At 38.3% G+C, this 24,635-nt stretch overlaps 1 protein-coding gene across 9 annotated transcripts; it reads right to left on the reverse strand.

Annotated features, from left to right (window-relative positions):
* Positions 1-2,873: 2,873 nt before the first annotated feature.
* SMARCE1 (SWI/SNF related, matrix associated, actin dependent regulator of chromatin, subfamily e, member 1) lies at positions 2,874-23,065 on the reverse strand. 9 transcript variants are annotated; one of them, XM_032163557.2, is made up of 12 exons: positions 21,994-22,091; positions 20,002-20,053; positions 19,782-19,825; positions 16,664-16,768; positions 11,663-11,743; positions 10,574-10,705; positions 10,115-10,286; positions 6,407-6,579; positions 5,838-5,939; positions 4,958-5,168; positions 4,453-4,531; positions 3,008-3,150 (listed from the first exon to the last, which is right to left on the reverse strand). In XM_032163557.2, exons 2-11 carry the CDS (start codon positions 20,006-20,008, stop codon positions 4,467-4,469), a joined length of 1,092 nt encoding a protein of 363 aa, XP_032019448.1. In that variant the 5' UTR covers positions 20,009-20,053; positions 21,994-22,091; the 3' UTR covers positions 3,008-3,150; positions 4,453-4,466. The 9 variants fall into 9 exon arrangements, with proteins under 9 accessions (XP_058301504.1, XP_058301503.1, XP_032019446.1 ...); XM_058445523.1 differs by lacking the exon at positions 3,008-3,150 and adding an exon at positions 3,177-3,773; XM_058445521.1 differs by lacking the exons at positions 4,453-4,531; positions 21,994-22,091 and adding an exon at positions 22,242-23,065 and having other exon boundaries at positions 2,874-3,150.
* Between the last annotated feature and the right edge of the window lie 1,570 nt (positions 23,066-24,635).

Consider the following 24,635-nt stretch of genomic DNA (forward strand, 5'->3'; position numbering starts at 1 on the left):
AAAAAGACAGCCTTGTTTATAGACAGGAGAAGTTACAGAATTTAAAATTCCTGTTAGAAAATTAGGGGATTATGGGGCTGGGCGCGGTGGCTCAAGCCTGTAATCCCAGCACTTTGGGAGGCAGAGGAGGGCGGATCAGGAGGTCAAGAGTTCGAGACCAGCCTGGCCAACATGGCAAAACCTTGTCTCTACTAAAAATACAAAAATTAGCCGGGCGTGGTGGCAGGCGCCTGTAATCCCAGCTACTCAGGAGGCTGAGGTAGGAGAATTGCTGGAACCCAGGAGCCAGATGTTGCAGTGAGCCGAGATGGCGCCATTGCACTCCAGCCTGGGCAACAGAGTGAGACTGTCTCAAAAAAAAAAAAAAAAAAAAAAAAAGGAAAATTGGGGGACTATCGAGGATTCCCCTTTCCCATTTGTTAAAAATTAATAAAATTTAGGCCCTCAGACTTTATGCATTCATACTCTAAATGCACTAAAAATCAAGGAGCAGTAAGGGCACCAAGAAAGAACAGTTTGATCTATTTTATAATTAAAACAGGCTCAAGAGTTCAAGCTGCTTGCCCAGCGCCTTTTGGGACATGGGAAAAAAACAAAAGACCTCTACCATACCCCACATTCTCTACACTGAAAAACCACCTCAAACATCAAGTCTACATATATCACTCTGAAAACGTGGATTTTTACTTCCATCTTCCCCTGCTGAGGTTCAGAGCTGTCAAATCCCAACTGAGGCTGGGCACGGTGGCTCACGCCTGCAATCCCAGCACTTTGGGAGGCTGAGGCGGGTGGATCACCTGAGGTCAGGAGTTCAAGATCAGCCTGGCCAACATGGTGAAACCCCATCTCTACTAAAACATACAAAAATCAGCCAGGCATGGCGGCAAGAGCCTGTAATCCCAGCTACTCTGGAGGCTGTCAGGGAGAACTGCTGGAACCCAGGAGGCGGAGGTTGCAGTGAGCCGAGATCACCACCACTGCACTCCAGCCTGGGCGACAGATTGACTCCAACTCGAAAAAAAAAAAATTCCCGTCTCCCATCTGACTTAATTCCCTCATCAACCGATTGCCAGTGTTGTATGGGCAGGCTTGGTCTGGAAAGACTTGTTTTCCCAGTGCTATTTCCAGCTGGGCAAAAGAACCACCTCCATTCTCTTAGAGCTTTCGATACCACAGTAAATAACCTGGTATCTTGCTGGAGCACTGTTTTCCACCCATATTAAACTACATCTGCCCCATGTTGACTACTAGAAAATGTATCAAAGAGGCTGTCCAATTTGTCTGAGATGAGATGGCTGAAGTTCTTAGCCATATAATGGCCAAATTTGTTTGATACAAATTCGTTCTTTGACACACAAGGAAACAGATGTCAAGAGTTGTTTCCACCCAACATCAAACTTCCTCCCCTCCTCTCTCAGGAGGCTGAACATAGATTCCTAGTCACTAATGTGCTATGAACTGAATAGCAGTGAATCCACTATAAATTTACTCCTGCTGGTACAGAGTTCTCTCCATACAAGCACAGGACTTACATTTATCATTTAGCCATTTTTTCAAAGATAATTCACATGTTACAGATTTCTCCATATTCCTGTTAATGTAGAAACATATTCCCTTTACTTTTGGAGTCAAAGACCAACTTCCATATGTGACATAGACTGTAATGTAAGAAAACTGATTTTCACAAGTGTCTTGTACAAATAAACTACTGCAGCAGTTTATAGAGATAGCTGGGTGAGACAAGGGCCCTGAGTACACAAATTTATAATGGCTGAGTGGTCATTCCACACTGTCACTGCATTACAGAAAAAAACTGGATGCTTGTCTTGCATACAAGTATGTAGTGCATTAAAAACACTGAGACCTTTTTTTTTCATTTTTTTTTTTTATTACATCTGGACCTTTAAGAAACATATACCATCAGATATACCACTATTCAGTAAAAATCTATTCTAGTTTTTGGGAAGCATATGTGTCACAAACTATCTTGCTTCTAGTCTCCAAGACTTTACTAAGAGTTTATCAAAAAGGTGGGCTCTGATCTATGGGATCCTGAGCCTTGAGGTTTTGAATGTTCTGATTATTGTAAAACAATTTCAAGTGGATTAACTTAATTCCCAGCTGTTTTTCTTCTAGAATGGGCTAATCAGTTTGAATTATCTAGTCCATTACAAGAATATTAAATTCCTTGAGCTTTGTGATCTATTCTGTCTTTGGAAAACCTGGTAGAAAAGTAATTTTTTTCTATACAATAAGGATGGATTTACCAGAACATACCCAATATTAATCATAACAAAAAGCAGTATAGATGATGTATATGTGCTGTGTTCACTTTAATGACCATTTCATAAGTAACTACTCTAACTATAGGGACTATTTCTGGATCAGTAAGATCCTAGTGTAGTTAGTTGCAGGCTACACTCAACTTCTTAACACAACTCTTGGTATCTGACATTGATTAAAAGTAAAAAAGGGTAAGTGAACAAATACATACTCATACATGATCACGTTTTTAAGAAGCTACCCTTTGCAGAAGTAAACAAGAGAGGAGACTTTCAGGAAGCTGTTGATGGGGATTGGGAAGGTTTAAAGCTATGGCTTTGGTAAGCACCCCAGTGAGCTGTAGGAAGGCATTGTAAGAGTAGATTCTGCAGCATCAAAGGATAATTCTCTAAAAGAGGTGGGTGTTTTCTCAATTAATCTAAATTCTGAGGCTTTCAGCAGTTGAGGGCTAGAAACAAGATCCAAAGAAAAGAGCCATCTTCACAACACTTAAGAAAGGTGACTGACATGTGCTCATGATGCTAAATGGTCCAAAAGCCTTTGGTGGTGTGATATGGACAAGAAAAAAAATTAATACACAAACCACATAACACCATTAAAACCAAAAAACATTTTTTCATTTAAAAAAGTATTTAGAACACATAAAACAAGGCAACACTTATTCTTTTTTCTCATCTTCTGGTATGGGATCTGTTGGTGGCTCCTCTACTGTTGCACTGTTGCTCTCCGAGCCAGTGTTACTATCACTGGTTCCTTCCTCTGCCATACTGTCGACCCCCTCCTGCCCACTCTCCTTGTCCTCAGGAGTAGACGTGCCTTCTTCACCATTCTGTTGGCTCTCTGTCGTTTCTTCAAGGTGTGTCTCCTCTGTAATCACACATTTGTCACTGTCAGTTCCAAGATGAAATTTTACGCTAGTTATGCTGACAGTATACAGCTGTGCTGTCCAATATAGAAGCCACTAGCCACATGTGGTTATTAAACCCCTGAAATGGCTCATTTAGTGTGACTAAAGAACTTTTAAGAATGTTGGAACAATTTAGGTATGAAAATCTACTTTTTAGCTGTAAATTAATGAAATGTATTAAATAAATGCAGATCAAATACTTCCGATGAAAATTTAGCTTCTGAATTGAGATGTGTATATAAGTATAAAATATGGATTTGAAAAATCCAATGTATATTTTAAAGACTGTTTAAAAAAACGAAAGCTGATTTTAAAAATGTTCCTTCCGTGTTGAAATAATTTTATTTATGATATGTTGAATTAAATAAAACATATTGTTAAAACACTTGTTTTGCTTAACTTTTAAAAATAGGTCATTAGTAGAAAATATAAAATTTCACATGTGACTTGCATTTTATTTCTGTTGGACAGTGAATGAGAGTTAGTCTGTAGTGCTATGGATTAAACGAGGAGAAAGCAGTTGTAGAAATAATATAAGGTTGATCTTTTAGACACTTTGTTTAAAGTCATGCTGGGCTGTTTCCTGTAAGAAATTAAAAGCATGAGGTTTTAGCTCTAATAGTCTCAAACGATTTTCTTCAGGTTTTTTACTTGAACTAGGAGGACAGAATCTGAGTAAAGACCTGCAAACCTTAAGCATAGGACATGCCCCATTCATAGATGCCAAAACAGAGGCAAAGAACTGAGTGTTCGTCTAGTTGCAAAATTAGCAAAAATCAGTATTTTAATTTTCAAGCTCGTTTTAACCACAAAAATGTGCTCATGCTCCAAATTCATTAAGATAAAAAACACATTCATACAAAACAGAAAGAGACTCAGATAGTGAAACTTAAAATATGACTATTTCAAATGTTAATCTGCTGGATTAAATTTTGCAGAAATACCTCGTAAAGATATCTATATCCCATTACATGTTTTCCAGATGGTTGTCATTTGAGTACAAAGTATGACACTCGGAGGTTGTCATCTGAGTACCAAGTATGACTACTGTCCCACCCACTTCTTGCAACGATGCTCCAGGAAGCCTTTGGTTTTGTTTTCCATAACTACTTTTAGCTTAGTCCTGTTTACACGGTGTACTAGGCAGTGTTAAAACAGTGCTATGAAGTAAGGTGACCTCAAAATTACAAGTGATGATCAATGTAATCAGTACTTTAAGTTTTATTTATACAAGTTATTTTTAATTTTATTTTTTTTTTTACCTTGAGGGATGCTTTTAATCAGGAAAATCAGTATACCTAGAAGTAAGGGTTTTTCTAGGACAGAGCTGGCAATTTTTTTCTGTAAAGAGCCAGATAGAAAATATTTTAGACTTCGCAGGCCAGGCAGTTTTTGTTGCAACTACTCAACTATACTGTTTTATCCCCAAAGCAGCCACAGACAGTATGTAAACAAACAAGTGTGGCTGTGTTCCAGTTTTATTTACAAAAACAAGTGGTGGGCAGGATTGGCTTACAGGTATTACTTTGCAGAATGCTGTCCTAGGACACCAAAGACAATTAATCTTAACAGTAATAACCACATCTTGATAAATAATGTAAGCATTAAAGGTTAAAATATTGAATGTCAATATCATGTCAAATTTAGTACCGGGAACCACCCTCAGTGGCAGGTACCAGAATACCTGCACTTAGAAAGAAAAACCTAAATTAAAGACAGCTGTACAAAGTCTTGGCACTTCCTTTGCGTTTGTTGCTAGTGGGTTACCTGTCTCCATTGGAATGTTCTCATCGTCTTTCTTCTCCTCGCCTTTGTTGGCTGCTTGTTCTTCCTCAGGAACGATGCTGCTCTGACTGCGCTCAGCTTGCTCTGCGGCCTCCTTCTCCCTTTCCTCCTGCCTTTTGCGGGCCTGTTCCTCTGCCTGTGCAATCTCGGCTGCAATTTTCTCCATATCCACTTCTACTTTCAGACCGCACAACTAATCAGAAAAAAAACAGAACTCAGTATTGTTTTTTTCCTTATAATGTTTGAGCCAGACATATTCTTTCAGAAGTTGGTTTTCTTGCCTATAAACTATATATATATGTACACACACACCTGTATGTGTGTGTGCACAAAAAAATGTGGTTCTAGGTCTTCTCTGAAACTCTTGGGTCTACAAGAAAAGAAAGCAGCTCTAGCAGTAGTATAATATAGGATATTCCAGAGCAGCTGGTGAGGCAAAATAGTGAAAGTTATGGGGTATACATAAGGCTTCCGTTTTACATTTTGGGCTACCAACTAGATTTCCTTGTCTGAACGCAAAGTGCAAATTATAAATTACATTTAATGAAGACATTTGATGAATAAATCACAATAAAATGAAAAGTAATTAATGACTGTATGGGAGTTTAACATATCAGAGGGCTCTAGCATTTATAGGCCTCGTAGATATGCATATACTCCATGATATTTCAAATTTATTGCAATTTTGCCAGAGAATGGGAACAATTTTACAAAAAAAAAGATCTTACAGGTTATACAGTGAAGTTAGCCCTGTTTCAAAGTGAACAACATTCAATAAAAACACTATTTTGGAAAAAAGAGTGAGGAAAAATAAAGTAACAGGTATAGTGATAAAAGTATAGTTAACATATTAAACAGATACCCTTTTAAGTTCATTGTTAAATGAATCTGTGCTTTCCAGGAATTTCCTCTTCTTCTCCTGGTGTCGTTCCTCTATTTGAAGAAGTTCAGCTTCTAGTTTTCGCTGCAAGACAGGATCAGGCTTCATAATTGTGTCTCATTTTTTAATGGTCCATACTTTCAAACAGTGTACCAAATAATGTTTTGAATTTTAGATCATTTATTACATGAGTCTAGCTAAGATTTAAAAAATACAAAATGCAGCACAAAGAAACAATTATGATCAATAGGTAAATGTTAAAGAATACTGTTTCAGGCCTGAGCAATTCCTTTGGAAAAAATATTTAGTAGAACACTAAAGATTGATAGGATGCCTCAAAATTCTTAAGTTCACATGTATTTCTTAAACAAACATACTTTCCATTACAAGGTTCTATATTATAGTTTTTAATGACAAACCTATTAAACATCTGGGAAAGGTCCACTTCCTTAAACCTCTTCTCCAAATCAGGAACAGGTTAGATTGACGTATTTAACACGTACATTTAGGCATGTACCTTCATTATTGAAATGAATGTTTTATGACTTTACCTGATGAACCATTAAGGACTGGACCTGCCGTTTGAGGACCTGCATTCTAGCTGTTGTGACAACTGATCGAACGTCTGGCACCACACTCTCACTAAGAATTTCACTGATGAGGCGGTGGTTTCTCTGGAAACGGGCGGTGGCTGTATGCTTCATTGAAAAGCCATCATCATAATCTGGAATGAACAAATTATTTTGGAAATTAGGTCACCAGTAACCATAAAAAGGAGTGTAACAATGTTAACACTTAATTACCAAGGAACTATGGCCCTCGCTGGCCTAACAAGTGGACCTGCCCAGCGTCATGGGAGCACTGCGGCAGTTACTTGATAAAAACCATACAGAGGATGTAATGTGTTCATTGGCCAAGGTAGTAATTTATCTCACAGTCTTTAAGTGATAATGTGTGTCTGAGGAGGATTTGGCTAAAACATAAACGAGATATAACATGTCTCTTCTGGCTTCAGAATCAATGTGAAGGCTGCATGTGATGGCAGTAATTGAAATTCTGCCCAATGTTTCACTCTCTTGGTAGTAACTTAAGGCATTTAACAACTAACGAACAACATATGAACTGCAGTGACTTTGTCACTGTAGCACTTTAAAAATGAATGAAAATGCCCATTTGTAAAATTATGACAGCAGAGAAAACATCACCTCTAACAATATTCAGTTTCCCAGGCCCTCAAGTAATTTTATAGAAGAAAAATAAATGTTTGATTCCAAATTTAATTTTTGTCAATTTACACTTAGCCAGCTGTTGTCAGTGTGTAATGGTATGACCCAAGTTCATACAGTAGGGGTCTGGTTTATATGCTTCTGTTTCGTTTTGTTTTGAGACAGAATCTCCCTGTTACCCAGGCTGGAGTATAGCTGCCCAATCTCGGCTCACTGCAACCTCCACCTCCCGGGTTCAAGCGATTCTTGTGCCTTGGCCTTCCAAGTAGCTGGAATTACAGGTGCATGACACCATGCTCAGCCAATTTTTGTATTTTTAGTAGAGACAGGATTTCACCATGTTGGCCAGGGTGGTCTTGAACTCCTGACCTCATGTGATCCGCCCATCCTGGCCTCACAAAGCACTGGGATTACAGGTGTGAGCCACTGCGCACACCCTATATGCTTATTTTTAATAGCTATCTAGTGTTTCCTTAATCTCAGTCTTTGCTCTATCACCTTCATAGTTTTTCATATATCTACTAACGCCTGTACTATGTTTACTTAATGTTTTTCTTTAAACTAACTCACTTAAAAAAAAAAAGAGCTTTCTCTTTAGTAATACATATTAAAACAAATGCTCCTCTCTGAACCACTTAATCACCTCACTGTCCCACCAGACAGGGAGGAACCACACTTAAGAAAACCCTGTTACAGAGGAAACCCTGTTACAGAGGCCTATGTTGTGCTGCTATGTCAGTTTAGCACCTCCCTTATTGTCTGGCACTTAAGTAGTTCCTAAAATTCTCATTATTATAAATACTAAGGCTAAAAACTGTTGTTTTTGTAAAAAGTTAAAAAAATTACTTTTCTTTCCCTTTGAGTAATTTCTTTAGGAATAAACTTCTCAAATTAAAACTATTGGGTAAGATACAGTTTTTTAAAAGCTCTGTAGCCTTTCTACTTTTTAAGAGTTTTTCAAGTTTAGGGTTATATATGGTACATCTGTGTTACATCTAAGTTATCTGTTTTTATTGTTAGCTTTTGTTTTCTTCTTTCATTTACATGGCCCAGTGTTGACCACAGATGGGGAAATAAGGTCTAAGCAATTTGGGCTTGTTCTTCCTTGCATGTTAGTTGTCTGCTTCCTTTTTTGGGGGAATGGCTTCTCTAGTTATGATCTACTTGAACAGCTATTTATCCTACGATGAAGAGGCTCTCATTGAATAAAAGCCTTCATTGTCTTGTGTGGATAATTGCACATGCCCTCTTTTTTTTTTTCGAGACTGGTTATTGCTCTGTCATCCAGGATGGAAGACAGTGGCATGATCACAGCTCACTGCAGCCTCGAACTCCTGGGCTCAACTGATTCTCCCACCTCAGCCTCAGTCGGAGTAGCTGGGACTACAGGCACAAGTCATCATGCCCAGCTAATTTTTAAGTATTCTGTAGAGATAGGGTCTTGCTGTGTTGCCCAGGCTGGTCTCAAACTCTTGGCCACAAACGATCCTCTTGCTTCAGTTTCCCAAAGTACTGGGATTACAGGCATGAGCCATGGCGCCTGGCCACGTCTATTTTTTGATAGTCCTCTGTTAAAGTAGTAGCTGTTGTACTTTGTGCAGATGCCACCTTTCTCTTATGTACATTTGACATACATTTCCACCTCCCAAGTATTCCACTTTCTAATCATTTTCGTACTGGTATGCTAAAGACATTCTCATACTGGCATCTTAATTGCTACCTAAACTTACTAGCAACTTTAAGACTCAATCTTACAGTTAAAAACATAATAGGCCCAAGTTTGAGACTGTTTCTGAGTGAATCTCTTCAGTCCTTCTCAATGTTCATGGTGTTAATGAAAGCTTTAGTTATTTTCTACTTATGTTGCTAGCCTTTGTTTCCTCTTGTACTGACCCCCATCCTCCTAATATCTGTAGACTGGATCATCTTCTGTTTTTTAGTTCTGTATGTTTCTCTTGCATTAATCATCCCATTTGAGTAATTAAAGTGTGAGGATGCTAGTGTGTCTTTAGCACTGCTGATTCTGCTTAACATTCAATACTGTTTCTATTCCATATTCTATTCTCTATAGTATTACATTCTGCTGTCTGTATTTATGAGAACATCTGACAATATTCCAGTACATTATTTTAAAAAATGACTTCTGTTTTTCCCCACCTTTATCAACTTATTCTTGTCTTCAGGTGCTATTATTGCTTCCTCCCTCATTGACATTGTCTTTAAAGTTCTTATAGCCTTCCTCTTTGTTACTGCTACTTTAAGATGGGATCTTAAATCATTTTCCTGATGTTCTTGTTGCTTGCAGCTAGAGCTTCTAACCTTTTGCACATCATAGCAGTACACAGAGAAACTATTAATGTTTATACAGCACACTAGATATGTGGTTGAGTGTGTTCACACTGCAGGTGGCTATCTCTGGGTCTCCTTGCAGCTTCAGACCCTGCTTGGCTGCATAAGACCAGAACAATCAGCACACCTGCTAACTACTCTTACAGAATGGCAATTAGGAAGCTCTGCCATTCGTGTGCATGTATAAAATTTGTATGGGTATACCCTCATGTACACCCATACAAATAGTAGCATGAGCTATATTTATACATTCTTATTGGATTTCTCAATTAAATGGAAAGGAAACTTCATGTTTCCACATACTCATTAGCTTCTCCCTTAAGAGCCTTTAATTCAGTGAATTTAGTGAACCAATAAGAAAACAGAATATAACTAGAATGCATTTAGCTTTTTAAAAGCAGATGAGGCAAAATCCTGATTGTGGTTTAAAAACCTTTCATGCATTTTGAGTACAAAGATTTTGATAAACAATAAATATTTTTTGCTATTTTCTGCACTGAAAAGGATATTTTCTTTTTCTTGTGGGAAATTCACATACAAATCTTACTCAATATAACCAAAATACTAAGATGATACTTAAATTATGCTTTCTTTTCCATTTAGGATAAGAAATAAGAACAAGAGATTTCTCATATCTTAACTCTCAGAGAAAGCATAAACAAAACCCCACTTTTTTTCTTTTACCATCTGGATCTTCAGCAGGCTGAATGCTCATGTACGGTTCTCCTTTCTCCATGCGAGACTGTCTCTGTCGACTTTCTTCCTCTAAAGCAGCTTCTGCACGACTTTTTGCATTTATGTAAGCAAGGTACGCGGGGGAATTATGATAGGCCTTCATAGATTCATTGTACTCTATCTGAAATTCAAATGTTTTTTGGTTTTATAATTAACATTTTGCAGGTTATAATGCAGACCTATGTTATCTCATTTGAATATCAAAAGATATGATGTAAACAGGGTGTTGGGATAATTATCTCCTTTTTACAGACAAGAAATCTGAGGCCTAGAGAAATGGACCCGACTCAGACAGAGCCTCAGTACTGCATCAGTCTTCTGACCAAATCTTATGTTTCTTTTATAAATAGTAAGCCAATGTTTATGTACTTTACACATTATCTATCCCACTGTGAGCCCCTACCCTACCTTTTCTGCTTCGTATTCGTTTAAATATTCTTGTTTTTCTTCATCAGTGAGATCTCGCCACATGCCACCAATAATCTTGCCAATCTCCCACAACTTTAGGTCAGGGTTGGAAGCCTTTACTTGGTCCCAGACCTTAAAAAGAAAACAGATGAAATGTTAATACTGATGTTTAAATGTACAGACCTTTAAAAATACTTTTTAATATGGAAACTTTTAAACATAAAAAGCAGAGAAAACAGTATCAAATTTCTATGTACTCATCAGCCTACTTCAACAATTATCAACAACTGGCCAATCTCAAGTTATCTTTGCCCTACTGGACTATTTTAAGATAGATCTCAGACATCATGTCACTCACTTATAAATACTTCAATTTGATAAGCAAGAATATCTCCAATCACTATAAACACTTAAGATGAGTTACTTCAATAACATAGTCTATGTCTCTAAAAGTTCACGTGAATTTAGAAGTGCTTAATTTGCATAACACAATACATCATATTATCAAATACAAATATAACAGTCAAGATGAAAAGGTTTAAAATTTCTAGATAGTGGTTATAATGCTCTGCCTTTTAATAAAGATATTGGCTATATTTTTTTATTTTAAGAGTAATGTAAGCTCATCACCAAAAAAAAAGAAAAAGGAAAACTTGAGGAAAAGAAAATAAAAACTACCATAAGCTTACTGCTTAGAGATAATCATTGTCTTCTGTGTTTTCCCCCTTCAAACTAACATGTGGTTGCTATTATTTTTATAAAAATGAGATATTAATTCATGTAGTCTTGTAGTCCTCCTTCACTTAACATTTTCCTCATGTCATTAAATATTCTCCAAAAGACATGACTTTAATGACTATAGAACATTCTATCTTAAGGATTTTAACAGTTTATTTAATCATGCTCCTCTTGTTGGATTTTAGTTCTGAAATTTTGAAATCAGAACTAATTGCTTTAAAAACTGTATTTTTTTGGACCTTTCCTCTGAATATGCACAGAAAAGCTGGCTAAGCCAATCTAAAATTGGATGTTAAGCAAAGAAGATGCAAAGACAGTGTCCTCACTCCTTTCCAGGTCCTAAGCACCTACCTTTCTGCTGTACCTCATGTAGGGCATCAGCGGCTTATCTGGTGGCTTTGGGGGTTTTGGAATCGTAATACCAGAGGATGCCTACAAAAGAGTTAAATACATTCATTATTCAACTGTAAGGAGTTCAACGGCAAACTGAAAAGAGAGTCCCTTAAAAAATTCTAATGCGCCTTTCTTCTACTCGTCCAAATATTTTCTCCACTGAAAATAGCTATCACTGCAAATTCAGAAATGTTCAAAAGAAAATGACTTTAAGCACATAATTTTTAAATGTTTTACTTAGCAGTTTATTGCCAATGCTTTGACAACCTGGCTGCAAGAACAAATAAAATATTACACAGTAACCCATACATTGAAAATATATGGTTATATATCAACCGTCTCACATTCAGGACATTACCTGGTACCCTCTTATTCTGCTCAATTACCATTACACATACAGTCAACACTTGATTATCTGCAGCAGGATCTGAACTCTTAACACTTACCATTCTCACACTGTCTACAGGGGCCTTAACCTGTTAGCACTCTGTTAGGAATGTACTCCCAACGCCACCACAAAAACAACTTCCCAGGTTCAAAAACAAAAACAATTAGTGAAATAACAAACCACCTTACCTCCTTTGCCAGGCTAGAGATTTTATTTTTCTTAAGGTTCTGTCTGTTACCTAGTGGTTTTCTTGTAAAGGGGAATGAGAAGTGTGAATTAAAGTCACACCTTGTTTTGTCCTGAGTCCTAATCACAGTGTAAAAGCAAACAAGTTTATCAGGAACAGAGAAGTGGCAGATATGGGGCCTGATTACGTTATTTTTGAGGTCTTGTATCAAGAAGCTCCATTCCATTAAAAATGTTCAGTTTTATGGGAAAGAGGAAAAGGAAAGATGTGATGTACAGGAAAAGAGAGACAGAAGAAAAGGAGGGGGAGGGAAGACTAAAAAATATTTTTTAAAAAGGTAAAGCAAAAATAGGTGAGAGAAAAAATAAAAAAAGAATGAAAGAGAAAGATAAAGTGATCAGTTTTTCCTACAGTTTAAAGTCTAGGTGTGATTCCAGACAGCTTCTGTTAGACCACCCAGATAACACTCATCTAAAAGTATCTATTTCTGAACTTTTTAGTCTCCTCTTAATATACATGACTGCATTTGATTAAAGACCCAGAATAAGAAAAATCATTGCTATTTCAGACAATTTGCGAATTTTCAGGAGATCTCTGATATTGACTCTCCCTGCTAGGCTGGAGAGATGAAGTGTTGGCTTTATTCTAATTATCAAAAGACAGGATTGGCAAATCCTTACAAGAAAATTAAAGTAACATTTTGCTCGCTTCACTTTCTGTTGTTGCTATGATAAAACCCCAGAGATACTCCTCCACTCTGGGCTGGGACACTAATCATAACCTTATTTTTCATTTGAGGGCTCAGGGATTAGCATGTTTGTGTCCTTTTCCACTATGATCAAGAAATGTTTCCTCTTCCTACAAGGGTCTCTCTCCATCCCTGTAACTCTACTTCTTAATATATGAAGTTATTAGAAAGCATTTCGCCTTGGAAGCAGTATTTCCTATCTTTCCATTCCTCCCATGCATTCTTATCACACCTCATGCTAGTGCCCAGGTAGACAGACACTGTTTTTGGCCAGCAGTGGGTAAGAGAGTGAGATGGCCAGGGGGCATGGAAACTGTCAAAAGTGGTGGGATGGGCAGCCAATAAAGGGAAACCTGTATCAGGGTCCGTAGAAGTTCTTTCAAGGGGAAAGGGAATTCCTGTAAGACTAAGCTTATGGATTCAGACGAACAGACACACAAAAGTCTGCTTCTTCACACATAAAATTACTAGAAAGTATTTCCAACTCATATCCAACACAAACCTTCAGAATTCCATGAAATGGGTTACAAATAAAGTTGGAATTGTGCCCATAACTGAGGTGGTAAGACCACTGTCAAAATTTTTTGAAATTAAAGAGGTAAGGATTTCTAAAATGTCTATGCTTCCGAGCTTTAAGTATGAATTAAAACACTTTAAAAACATAGTAGTACTTGCTCTTTGGTATTTTTCAAAGAATCACATTTTATATTAATGGAATTGCTATTTCCCCTCCTATCTCCCAAAGAAAGGTACACAAATCATCTATATATTGAGACCAGTCAACTCACAACAACAACAACAACAACAACAAAAACCCAAACTAAAAAAACACCCCAAAACAGTAATAAAGTTAAATTCCAGATGGTTTTCAGGATAGTAAAGATTTATATCATTACACACCTCCAATTTATTTAATGTCTCAGACAGACATCTTTCTACCATGTCTTAAACATTTCTTTAAAAAAAGTTGAACATACTTTAGACCCTTTCTGGATAAGATTCAATTAGAAACAACCACTGTTTCGCTGTGCTGTAACCCTCTGTCAGATGTGTGAAATGTCAAAATCTGTTGTTGGCTCTTTCAACGGCCTAGGGACTATGCTTTTGGAGAATGTGTTTCCATTTTTGAACTGTTTCTTTCCTTGCTACTATCAGGAAATCTACCTCTAGCAGCAACTCTCCAATTTTCTGCTTTCAATTTCCAATGGGGAGGTGGGTAGAACTGTGCTTACAGAAGAGCAAGGTCCATAGGAAATCTCCTATGAATAAAGTTCATGATTTTGTGAAATTTATCTTGGCTACTCAGTTTTTTGTTGTTGTTTCTTTTGCAATTCTCAGCTGTTTCTCTAGCAGGAACTTATTTAAGAGCTTTCTTCTGGGACAGAATTTCTATTAATGTACAGAAATAGGCTGTTTTTAAAGACATTTTTGTCTCAATGTGTTTTCACACCTGTACTTAAGAGAATGCTAATCATCATCTGAATGAAGAACTGACTAGGAGTGAATTCCATCTTGTAGCTATCCTAAGCACTCCAAAAGGTCTTGACATGCTATATAAAGTATTTACTGTCTGAGAACTATCCAAGTATACTGGAGTCATCAGGGAAACCCAATGTTCTCTACAGCCTACCAGAAGCTACTGGACAGGACTTCACAGATTCATTCCTTGAAAACCACTAACGCAATCTGCACACAACAATACCAAACAGGAGCTTCTCCTCACCCCCAAAAGTAATGCATAACTAGGGTCATACTAAAATCAAAATGCTTTTATTATGGTAAAAATCAGAGCCATTGAGTCCTAACAGCTTAAACTAGATATAGAAAGCAGGGCAAGTAGTGTAAAACCTCCACATTTTCTAGGCCCTTCTTCATATAGCAGTTTGATTATACTTCAGTTTGGTGTTAAGAGGACAATAATACAAAGTAAATCTCCACAAAGGACCAAAACACCAAATCTTCCATGCCCAACAACTCTCTATACTTAGTCTACTATGTAGCTAGTGTCCACGCCAAATGTTCAGTTCTTAACATTCGCCAAGAAGGAATGGGAAGAAACAGATGAGTGACTTCAGATAGGGGGTGCACTTTCTCTTCCTAGTCTCCATCAAACAATCTCACTTTTTTAACAGAGAATCCCCCACAGCTACATCCAAGTTAAGAGCAAAATGCTTACACAAAACCAAAAGACAAATTATTGTAATATTATAGTTATCATTTCTATTCCATTAACATAGATAATCAAGAGGTGACTGTATAGAGCTATTAAATGCAATCATTCTTGTTTACTGCCCGTGAAAAAATGCTGCATTAACATTAAGATCCATGATTGATTCTGTTCATTGTTTAAATTAAAATGTTCTTTATCATTTGAAAACCTTGCCACCCATTACACTTGTGAAACAACATGTTTAGGCTGGGAAAAACATGTGTTGATGCACATAAAAATTGTATGCATTGTGAAATGCATACAAACACACACTTTGTCAGAATTCTTTTTCAGATACCATGAAATATGCATGGCACATAAAACTTGATATGCTTATGAAGTACAAATTATGCAGAAACAATGAAAAATTTAGACAAACAAAACCTATCAAGCTAAGCAATATGCTTATCAAGATAGACATTCATTTGATAGCTACAAGCTTTCAGTTCCAGCTTGACTACAGGGTGAGAGGGCTTTTTTGAAGTTACATTAATAGAAGGTACTTGTTATTTATGAATACAGCAAACAAAAACCAGGTATTAAAAACTTTACAGCCATTCTGGGTAGTATAAATTCTCACCAACACTACATTCCAATGTAGTATTTGACTTTTGGATTTTTTTTATCTTTAGTAAGTCATTTTTCTAATTATTGGCGTTTTTTGGCGCTTAAACTTTTTCGAATGAAATTTAAGATGATTCTAAACTAAAAGCTTTGAAGTATATCATCCAATTTTGATATCTTAGGCTGATCACTTAAATGAAACATCCTAAGTTTCAGAAATCTTATCTCTTATACTAAGGATTAGAAATGCATTTCTCGTTGTACATAACTAGTCTGATACTTCAAATTAATTTCATTCAACCTTCATTCTGCATTTCTTTGAGGTGACATTAAAACGTTTTTCTCTTTTTCACTGTAGAGAAATGAGTCTCAGTTAGAAGGTCAACTATTAAATCCAAAAGACAAATAACTATGGGTAGCGATTCAAACTGGTATACCAGCCAAAAGCTTTTCAGCCCTGAAAAAGCCAGGTCTGAAAGCCCAGCCTCTACTAGAAACTGAATCCTTGAGACTAATGCCAATCACCTTATAAAAATGAAAAATACTCTTTATGTCAAAAAGGGTATTTTTACCGTAAGAAATTCTGTTTGTTTACATACAGTATAAGCATCAAGTGCTCAAGGCTTTAACCCTACCAACCACCAAACAGAATGGATTTTTCTTTTCTTCCATATACATTCCAGATCTCACTATTTATTTTTTCAGTGTGAGATGCTACAACGAATGTTGAAAATAGTCAAAAATCTAGGTTAAAAAAATTTTTTTTAAATGGCTGTGCTTATGATTCAAAAAGACCTAATTCTGAAGGCATTTCTGGTCAATTCCAGTTGTTTGCCGGATGCTGTAATAGTTGATTCTCCTACCGTGACCCGGCTGTTGGTGCCCGGGTTCCCTCCCAGCCTGTAGTTGTTGTAGGCGAGATGACTGTATGGATTGTATCCCACAAACCCTGGTGTGCTGGGCATTTGCTGATGGAAACAAATGAGACAAAAACACGAATGAGAAATGAGCTCAAACGAGGAAAACACAGAAATGAAAAATGATCTGCATATGGCATGCAAAAGCAACCTGAATTTAAACAAGCAATGATGTGTTGTAATTGTTCTTTTTTTCCACTGAGGAAATTAAATATTTTTCTTTCATTGAGAAACCTGTCTGCAGTGTCTTTTGGTTGTTTTTCTCTTTCTTTTTTGCAGGGGCTGGGGGTATTTGTGTGACTGTGAATGTGTGTTTTGTTTTTTGAGGTAAGCAACACACTGAAGTGTTTAAAACATTCAGGATTACTTTATGGTCAACAACAGGATAAAACAACTTAGCAATATATGAAGACTGAGATAGGAGGGCTTGAAGTGTGATAAACTAGAACTCTGAAAACACTACATGCAAAACAAAACACAATTTATTTGACATGTGGATGCCACCAATGTATTTATCTACTAAAAACAAAAACAAGAAATGGATCTGATTTCAAAGACAGTTTTAAATCATTTTATATAATGTGAGAAATGAGAAGAGACTCAAATCGGGAAGCCAGGATTTGTCAATTGAAAAGAACATATGTTGGATTTGATGGATGTCACATACATGATTTAAAACAAAGACTTGTAAGAAATGCATGGATTTCATTCTGGGGTACTATCTGATCTTTTTAACCCAGTTCTTTTATAGGATTTCTCTTCCATTTCTTCTTTGATCCATCTTCCACAAGTCAATCATGAAAACATTTCTGCATGTTGTCTCAATGTGAACTACTTTTCTAGCTTATAGACTTGAACTTACTTTTTTCATCTAGCTTCCTGATAGCTCTCACCCTTTCAAAACACAACTGCTCATTTCAGCAACAGAACTCTTGGTTTTTGTGAATTATGTGTTGATGTAATTACAAATGGGCTCTTATATAGCAGTAGCCTTCGGGCTAATACAATGACACTCAATGTTCATGAGAACCAAGGCATAATGCATAGAAAGAATATAGTAGAGAGAGACCAAAATTAGGGTATTTTACCTTGTAAAATTCAATCAAAATACGTGACAATTTCATTTTTACATGCAATTAACAATATCGGTCCTTAATTGTATAATGTAAAATACACTTAACACATTCCAACTAAGCTGTAGTTGTTACAAAATAAACACAATTTCCTAAAACATGCCGCTGCACATATCCTTAGTACACAAAAGAAAGACATTTAAGCAGATATTACATTTGATACTCTTTAGGAAAAAAGAGAACGGCTGATCAATTTCTAGTCTATACAGTTAGAAAAGACGCAAATTAAGCATATTTAAGTAGGCAAAACACAGTTGAAGTATCAAAGGCATGAAAGAAGTGTATATTACTTGGAGTGGTACATTTGGGTGGCGGAGGTGATAGCGGTGATAGTGTTGGTAGTAGTGGTGGTGATGGTGGTGGTGGTAGAAGTAATGGAAAGAAAAAAGGAAGGAGAATAATTCATTTAGTATCCATTCTGTTGGATATTTTAATCCCTAGTCTTCTATATTTTGTGTGTTAACGTGAAACTATAATGGCACAAAAACATAATTAAAGAAAGGCAAAAAAAATTCCTTTTTACGCATAATAAATTACAGGGGGACACTTGGTTTTTGAAATATTTTAATCTCAAAAAATCAAGTTTGTCCTCAAGATATGATACATTGTCAGAGGCAGTATTTATGTCAAAATGACACCTTCGAAGGTAGCATAAATAATAAGAATCACTGTTCAACATTATGAGGCAATAATGTTATAAAAATAAGGGAACTAAAAAAAAAAAAATGGAAAGCAAAACACTGTAACTATACCATTTCCAAAGCTGAAGTACATGGTTCAGAATCTCAACTGTTCAGCTCCACCTGTATAGCCACTAGCAGAATGCCATGGAGATGGTCGTAACAAATGTTCTTTGATTTAAGAAAGAAAACAAACCAAGCACAGGACTTTATAGTCTACTGGAATTAACTTTAGAGCCTGTATATGACATAAATTGAAATGAGAACATATGGTACAATATCTCTTTTTAAAAGTATCTCACTAAAGAAAAACAAATTGTTGATAAATGTAACTAAAATATATATTTAAGGGTTAGTAAATATGAGTAGTTTTTTAGTGGAGAAAACAAAGTTATACAAGGACCTAATTAGTAGTGAAAAGTAGACTAGCCTGAAATTTAGGTGGTAAGGGGTATGGAAGGAAGGATTAATATTAAAGAACTAATTTTGTAGAATTTGGTCATGTTAACAGTGTTTTTTAAAAAACAAACAAAACCCCCCCTCCCAAAAAACCAACAAGGAAGCCATTTCAGCAAGACCTGAACGGTTACTGCTAAATCTGTTTTGCGGGTTGGAAAATTATTTTACATGCTGACCAAGCTGGGCCAGAGCTTGCTGGGTGAAAAAACATGTTCATAACTACTTAAAACATATATACTTCCAAACCAATAAAATATAATTTATGGAGTGGAGTAAGATTCAATAGCAAGATCTGCCCCATAGATGATGAAATCTTTACTTGAACAGCTTGAAAATACTTACAATAAGTGTAGTTTCGGAGGCTTTATTGTTTAATATGAAAATTTTATAGAGACACAAGAAAGGAGAGAAAAACAACCAGTTGAAGGTTAGGTTTAACAAAATAGCCAGAATGAGGATTCACTCAGTAACAACTTAAAGACTCTTAATAGTGAAGATTAATAAGAAAGAAATGGTAAAACTTTCACTTATTTCCCATTTACAAAGAAAAAACAAAACAAACTGAGCATAGGAGGTTGGAGTTTTACAGTACTATTTCTTTAAATGTTGGGGTTGGTTCAAGGAAAGATGCAAATAATTATTTTATTTAGTAGGAAGTGCTTTTTTTTTTTTCTTTTAAGCTGAATTTCATCCTGTTGCTGTGATGATTGAGTGACTGTCACTGGAAGACATCTGGGTTTTTGTATCAAGGCCAGACTTGGCTATTACATTAACAAGAAAATTAAAACTTACTGTTGCAGGAGCTGGGGTGGGAGGTGGGGCATAAGATGGTCTTTCTGTTTGAAAGAAAATAAATAACTTCTTGTAAACAACTGAGATATAATACTATGCAACAAAACTACCAATGGTCCTGTTTTGAAGAAAAAAAAATGAGAGTATTTTGGAATTCCCACTTGCTAGGGCATTAGTCTCTTATTAACATAGATTGATAAATATAAAAATTGAAACTTACTTGACATTTTGGAAGATTAAGTTCTCAGTTCCTTAAGAATGAATCTGAGACACTAAAATAAAAAAAAAAGGAAAAAAAAAGAGAATCAAAACTCAGCAAGCATACGAGAATGTTTTCCTAATGAGTAGGGTAATTTAATTGGTATTTCTGCGTAAAATTACTTCACCTTAATTCCTAGTAATTAAGCCTTTTGCATATTTTAACTAGTTCTTATAGGTCATTTGGTTGATTAGAATTAAATGACTAAAATAAAGTACTGGGGATATTTAGAAATGTACTTTCAGGTTTTTTCTTGTGATACTAAGCTACCTCTTGTATAGAAAACATTTTGCTGATGCCATGTAAACATTTCATCAGACTGATACAAGGATGAGAATAGAAAGTGATGTATTATCAGGGTAAACCCAACAAGGCCTACCAGATACTGACAGCTCCTTGATCAGCAACTGTATCATGCTTTTGGGATAACAATTTTTATTAAAATCAGGCAGCATTTTATTCCTGGAAGCAGTGCAAAAGGTAATTGGTATGACAATGAACTTCGCATTCTCTTATAGTGGTAAATAGCTTCATAAATGCTGGGAATAAATTGTGAGAGTCTACCTGAAAAACTTTTATTCATCATTCACAGCCCATTTCAAAATTTTTCTCCTCAATGGAACTTTCTTGATACATTACCTGGGCAGAATTAACTGCTCCCCCATCTGTATTCCTATACAGTTTACACAGATCTATGATATTATTATAACTTTTTTTTAACTTGTCAATATGGCCAGATTGTATGCTACTTGGAAACAGGGACCATGTCAGGACTTAGCTTAATTCTTAGGAAATTTTTTCCTAGTATTACCGGCTCACAACATAACCAGGCACATGTGAGCTTGTTCTTTACATCAACATACATCACAAATAGTGAGGTATAAAAAGACAAAAATTCATCTTTAGAAAGAAGGCAAATAAGCTTCTATGACTATTGGAGGTATTTACATCCAAAGTTATGTGGAATAAATCCAATTTTTCGCTTCTATTATTAATTTTAAGGAAATTCCCTGGAGCATAAGGAATGAGTCCTAGTGTGGAAAGAAACAGTTCATTTTCTCAATGGTCCAACCTGAGTCTTTCCCTCTTAAAGAACAGTCAGAAACCTTTGACTCTGGTGTAGATTTCCTTTCTGCTCACATTAAGGGAGCTGTCAACATCCAGTAGGCCTTGCTGCAGGGGACCCTGACAACATAAGCTCCCTGTACGTTATACTTCATTGTTAATACTTTAAAATTACTGCTCTCTTTTGCTAGAATGTAAAATTTAAGAGTGGGCTTGTACATTTGTCCACCCGTTGGATCCATCCTTGGTGCCTGGCATAAAAATAAATACCCGATAAATATTTGTTCAAGAAATACTTTATACGGGGTAAACTTATGACACTATTTCGCTTAACAGTCACAGTACTTTATACGTACAGCTATCCCCATTCTACAGATGAAACAAGGGAGTCTCGGAGAGTTTAAACAACTTGTCTGAAGCCATATGCAGCCAGGAAGTGCCAGAGCTGGGTTTCAAACCCAGGCCAAACTATTTCAGAGCTCTGCTCGTCTCTGTAAGCCACACCATGAGTCCTCAGGTCGCTGCCTGAACCAATGGGGGAACCTTCTGCCCGGGGGGTGAACCACGGACTTGCCTTGCCCGCGGCTTCCTAAGGTCGCTATTTGTCTTGGAGAATGTACTTTACTAGCAACTCCCCTAAAACGGGGTATTCACAGGTGCTTTGACCAATTTCGGGGGACTGGCCTTGCCTCCAAGGAGGGGGCCCCAGATGGGACTCCCTCCCAACCCTCGCTCTGCTAGGCCTCAAGGAGGCCGCAACCGGTTCCCGGCTCTGGCCCCACGGCCAAGCCTGAACCCCGGCAACCCCCGGGAACTCGGGGTCCAGCCAAGCGGGGACATCACGACTTGCACCCACTGACCCGGTCCGGCCCACTTGGAAACACTCACCCGCGGGCCGAAAATACGCCCGCAGCTCCGGCTTCGCTTCCCTTTGTCCCGCGCAAGCCCCGCCCCTCGCGTCCGGAGCTTCCGCACTCGCACTTTCCACACTCTTCTTAATTTTTTTTCCGGTCCCCACCCGACCCTCTTTAGAAAAAAATGAACCTTCTAGTGAGGATGCGGTGATGTTAGCACACTCAGGGATTTTTTTTCAGGCCCCACTGGATCCTCAAAACTCCCCGAATTTGGATACTTTCCCAGCCGGGCGCCGATTCGTCACGGCGAAGAGGGCCGAGGAGGCCCGACCGCGGGATAGGCCTGGGTTTAGCGGCTGCGAGGAGCGGGAGCTGCCGCAGCGACCGAGGAGGTGGCGGGAGGTGCCGAGCCTTGTGGAGGGGCGGTGGGGACCGCGGTGGGAGACGGCGGGAGGCGCTCAGCGCGAGGCCGCGGAACCACTGTAGCCGCGCGCAGCTCGGCCAGACTCCGGCTGAGCCCGCCCCCGGAGGGGCCTTGCCCGACCCCGGTCTTTCTTTCCTTTCGGCTGTGGGTCAGAGTCTACATTTTACCAAACCAGGGATGGAGGTGTGGAGGACTTGCTTCGCGGCGTTTGCGTCCTCGCAGGGGCCTCGCAGGGCTTCCTGCCCTCACGACGGGGTAGTAGCTTTCGCGAAAAGCAGCACGAGTTCTGCAGTTTTTCCAAGCGCTTTTAGGGTGTAATCGTCCCAGGTTCCTAAGCCAAGACCCGGAGAGGTTGACCCCCTCGCAACAGCTTGTGTGTCCTTGCAGCGCCGCGGGTGCCACCTGGTCTCCGCCCCAACGCTGCCTCGGCTCCTTCGGTTCCCGCCAGCGGGAACGACGGTCCCCACTTTCAGCTTAAATTCATCTGTCCTTCCGGATCCAGCTCAGAGGTCTCTTTGTGATGCCCTCCTGGAACGTCCCCCGTAGTAATCCTTCCTTTGTATTCCCGTGGCTCTTTGATAATAATGGTTGGAGTCCTGAACCCGACCCTTTGTATCGGACCGTGTTTGTCATCTCCAGTGCTTTATGAAGGCCTTGAAAGCAAGGTTCAGCCGTCTGTATTGGTCATCTTCCCATTGCCAGTGCCTACGAAGGGCTTGACCCATTCATTGTTAGACGCTCAGTAAGTGTGTATTGAGGCAGCCCTCTGTGCTACTCCAGGGCTGTTTCCACTAAATCATGAGTATGTTGGTTTACCAGATGGAGTGAGTAGCCTCTTCTTTGGATACATAAACACCTGATGGATATTGTGGGCCACTGTGGAGGGAGAATGAACAGATGGGATCCCTGACCTGTGGTTACTTGAAAACAGTTGACATTTAGAGAGAGAGGCTGAATTCTTGGGCTTCCCATAGCCCCCATCCTGAGTATGCCAACAGGGACTAGAAGCATCTCTAGTCTGCAAAGCCAGGAACAAGTGATACTCTGTCTAGTTTTTCCAATATTGTTATACTCATGAATAGAGATTAATGAAATTGAAAAGCATATTCAAGGGAAAGACTAAAGGAGAGGTCGTCTGCCCTGTGGACAGGCAGCTTGAGTGGTGCTTGAGAAAATGTACATGAAATTGCTTTTTTAAAAATATTCACGCCTGTAATCCCAGCTCTTTTGGGAGGCCGAGGCGGGCGGATCACGAGGTCAGGAGATCGAGACCATCCTAGCTAACACGGTGAAACCCCGTCTCTACTAAAAACAGAAAAACAAAATTAGCTGGGCATGGCGGCGGGCGCCTGTAGTCCCAGCTATTGGGGAGACTGAGGCAGGAGAATGGCGTGAACCTGGGAGGCGGAGCTTGCAGTGAACGGAGATGGCACTACTGCACTCCAGCCTGGGCGACAGAGTGAGACTCCGTCTCAAAAAAAAAAATTATATATATATATATATATATATGCATCAGAGACATGTAAAGGATTAATGTACGATACGCAAAGGCCTCAGAAGGGATTTCAGTACATTCTTTTTCTGGCTTTGTCCAGCAACTCCAGCCTGGTTTCTTCCCTGCCTTTGGGATTATGGTGGGAGGATTGGGCAAGTGCAGTGCTGGAGAGGCGCTGTGTGTTGTCTCTAGCAGTCCTCTGAAGAAAAACTGCAGGTTTTAGATGTTAGGAATAAAGCACCCTATAGTAAGAAAGGGGTGGCCCAAAAACGGCAAAAAGGGAAAGGAAGGGACCTAAGTGGAGCAGTGGCATTGTCTGATACACTTTCTCACTGGGCTTCTGCTCAAATGTCACCTTCTTAGTAGGTGTTTCCTGACCTTTTAAAAATTGCAGCTCATTCCCTAACCCCCAGTGTCTATTCATGGCCTGTGCTTTACTTTTTCTGTAGCACTTATCGCTACCTAACATACTATACTTTTTATGAATTTATTTTGTTTTGTCTTTATTTTCTTTCTTTCTTTTTTTTTTTTTTGAGACGGAGTTTCGCTCTTGTTGCCCAGGCTGGAGTGCAATGGCGTGCAATCTTGGCTCACTACGACCTCCGTCTCCCGGGTTCAAGTGATTCTCCTGCCTCAGCCTCCCAAGTAGCTGGGATTACAGCATGTGCCACCACACCCTGCTAATTTTGTATTTTTAGTAGAGACGAGGTTTCACCATGTTGGTCAGGCTGGTCTTGGACTCCTGACCTCAAGTGAT

Source organism: Hylobates moloch, unplaced genomic scaffold (genome assembly GCF_009828535.3).
Source record: "Hylobates moloch isolate HMO894 unplaced genomic scaffold, HMol_V3 SCAFFOLD_10, whole genome shotgun sequence".
NCBI lineage: Eukaryota > Metazoa > Chordata > Mammalia > Primates > Hylobatidae > Hylobates > Hylobates moloch.

Excerpts from the sequence above, each read along its gene's own strand:
- SMARCE1 (XM_058445521.1), bottom strand. Across the intron at positions 16,769-19,781 it reads CCACCCCAGCTCCTGCAACA|CAAATGCCCAGCACACCAGG; the intron begins GTAAGTTTTAAT and ends TGTTTCCATCAG. Across the intron at positions 5,169-5,837 it reads TTAACAATGAACTTAAAAGG|TTGTGCGGTCTGAAAGTAGA; the intron begins GTATCTGTTTAA and ends TTTTCTGATTAG.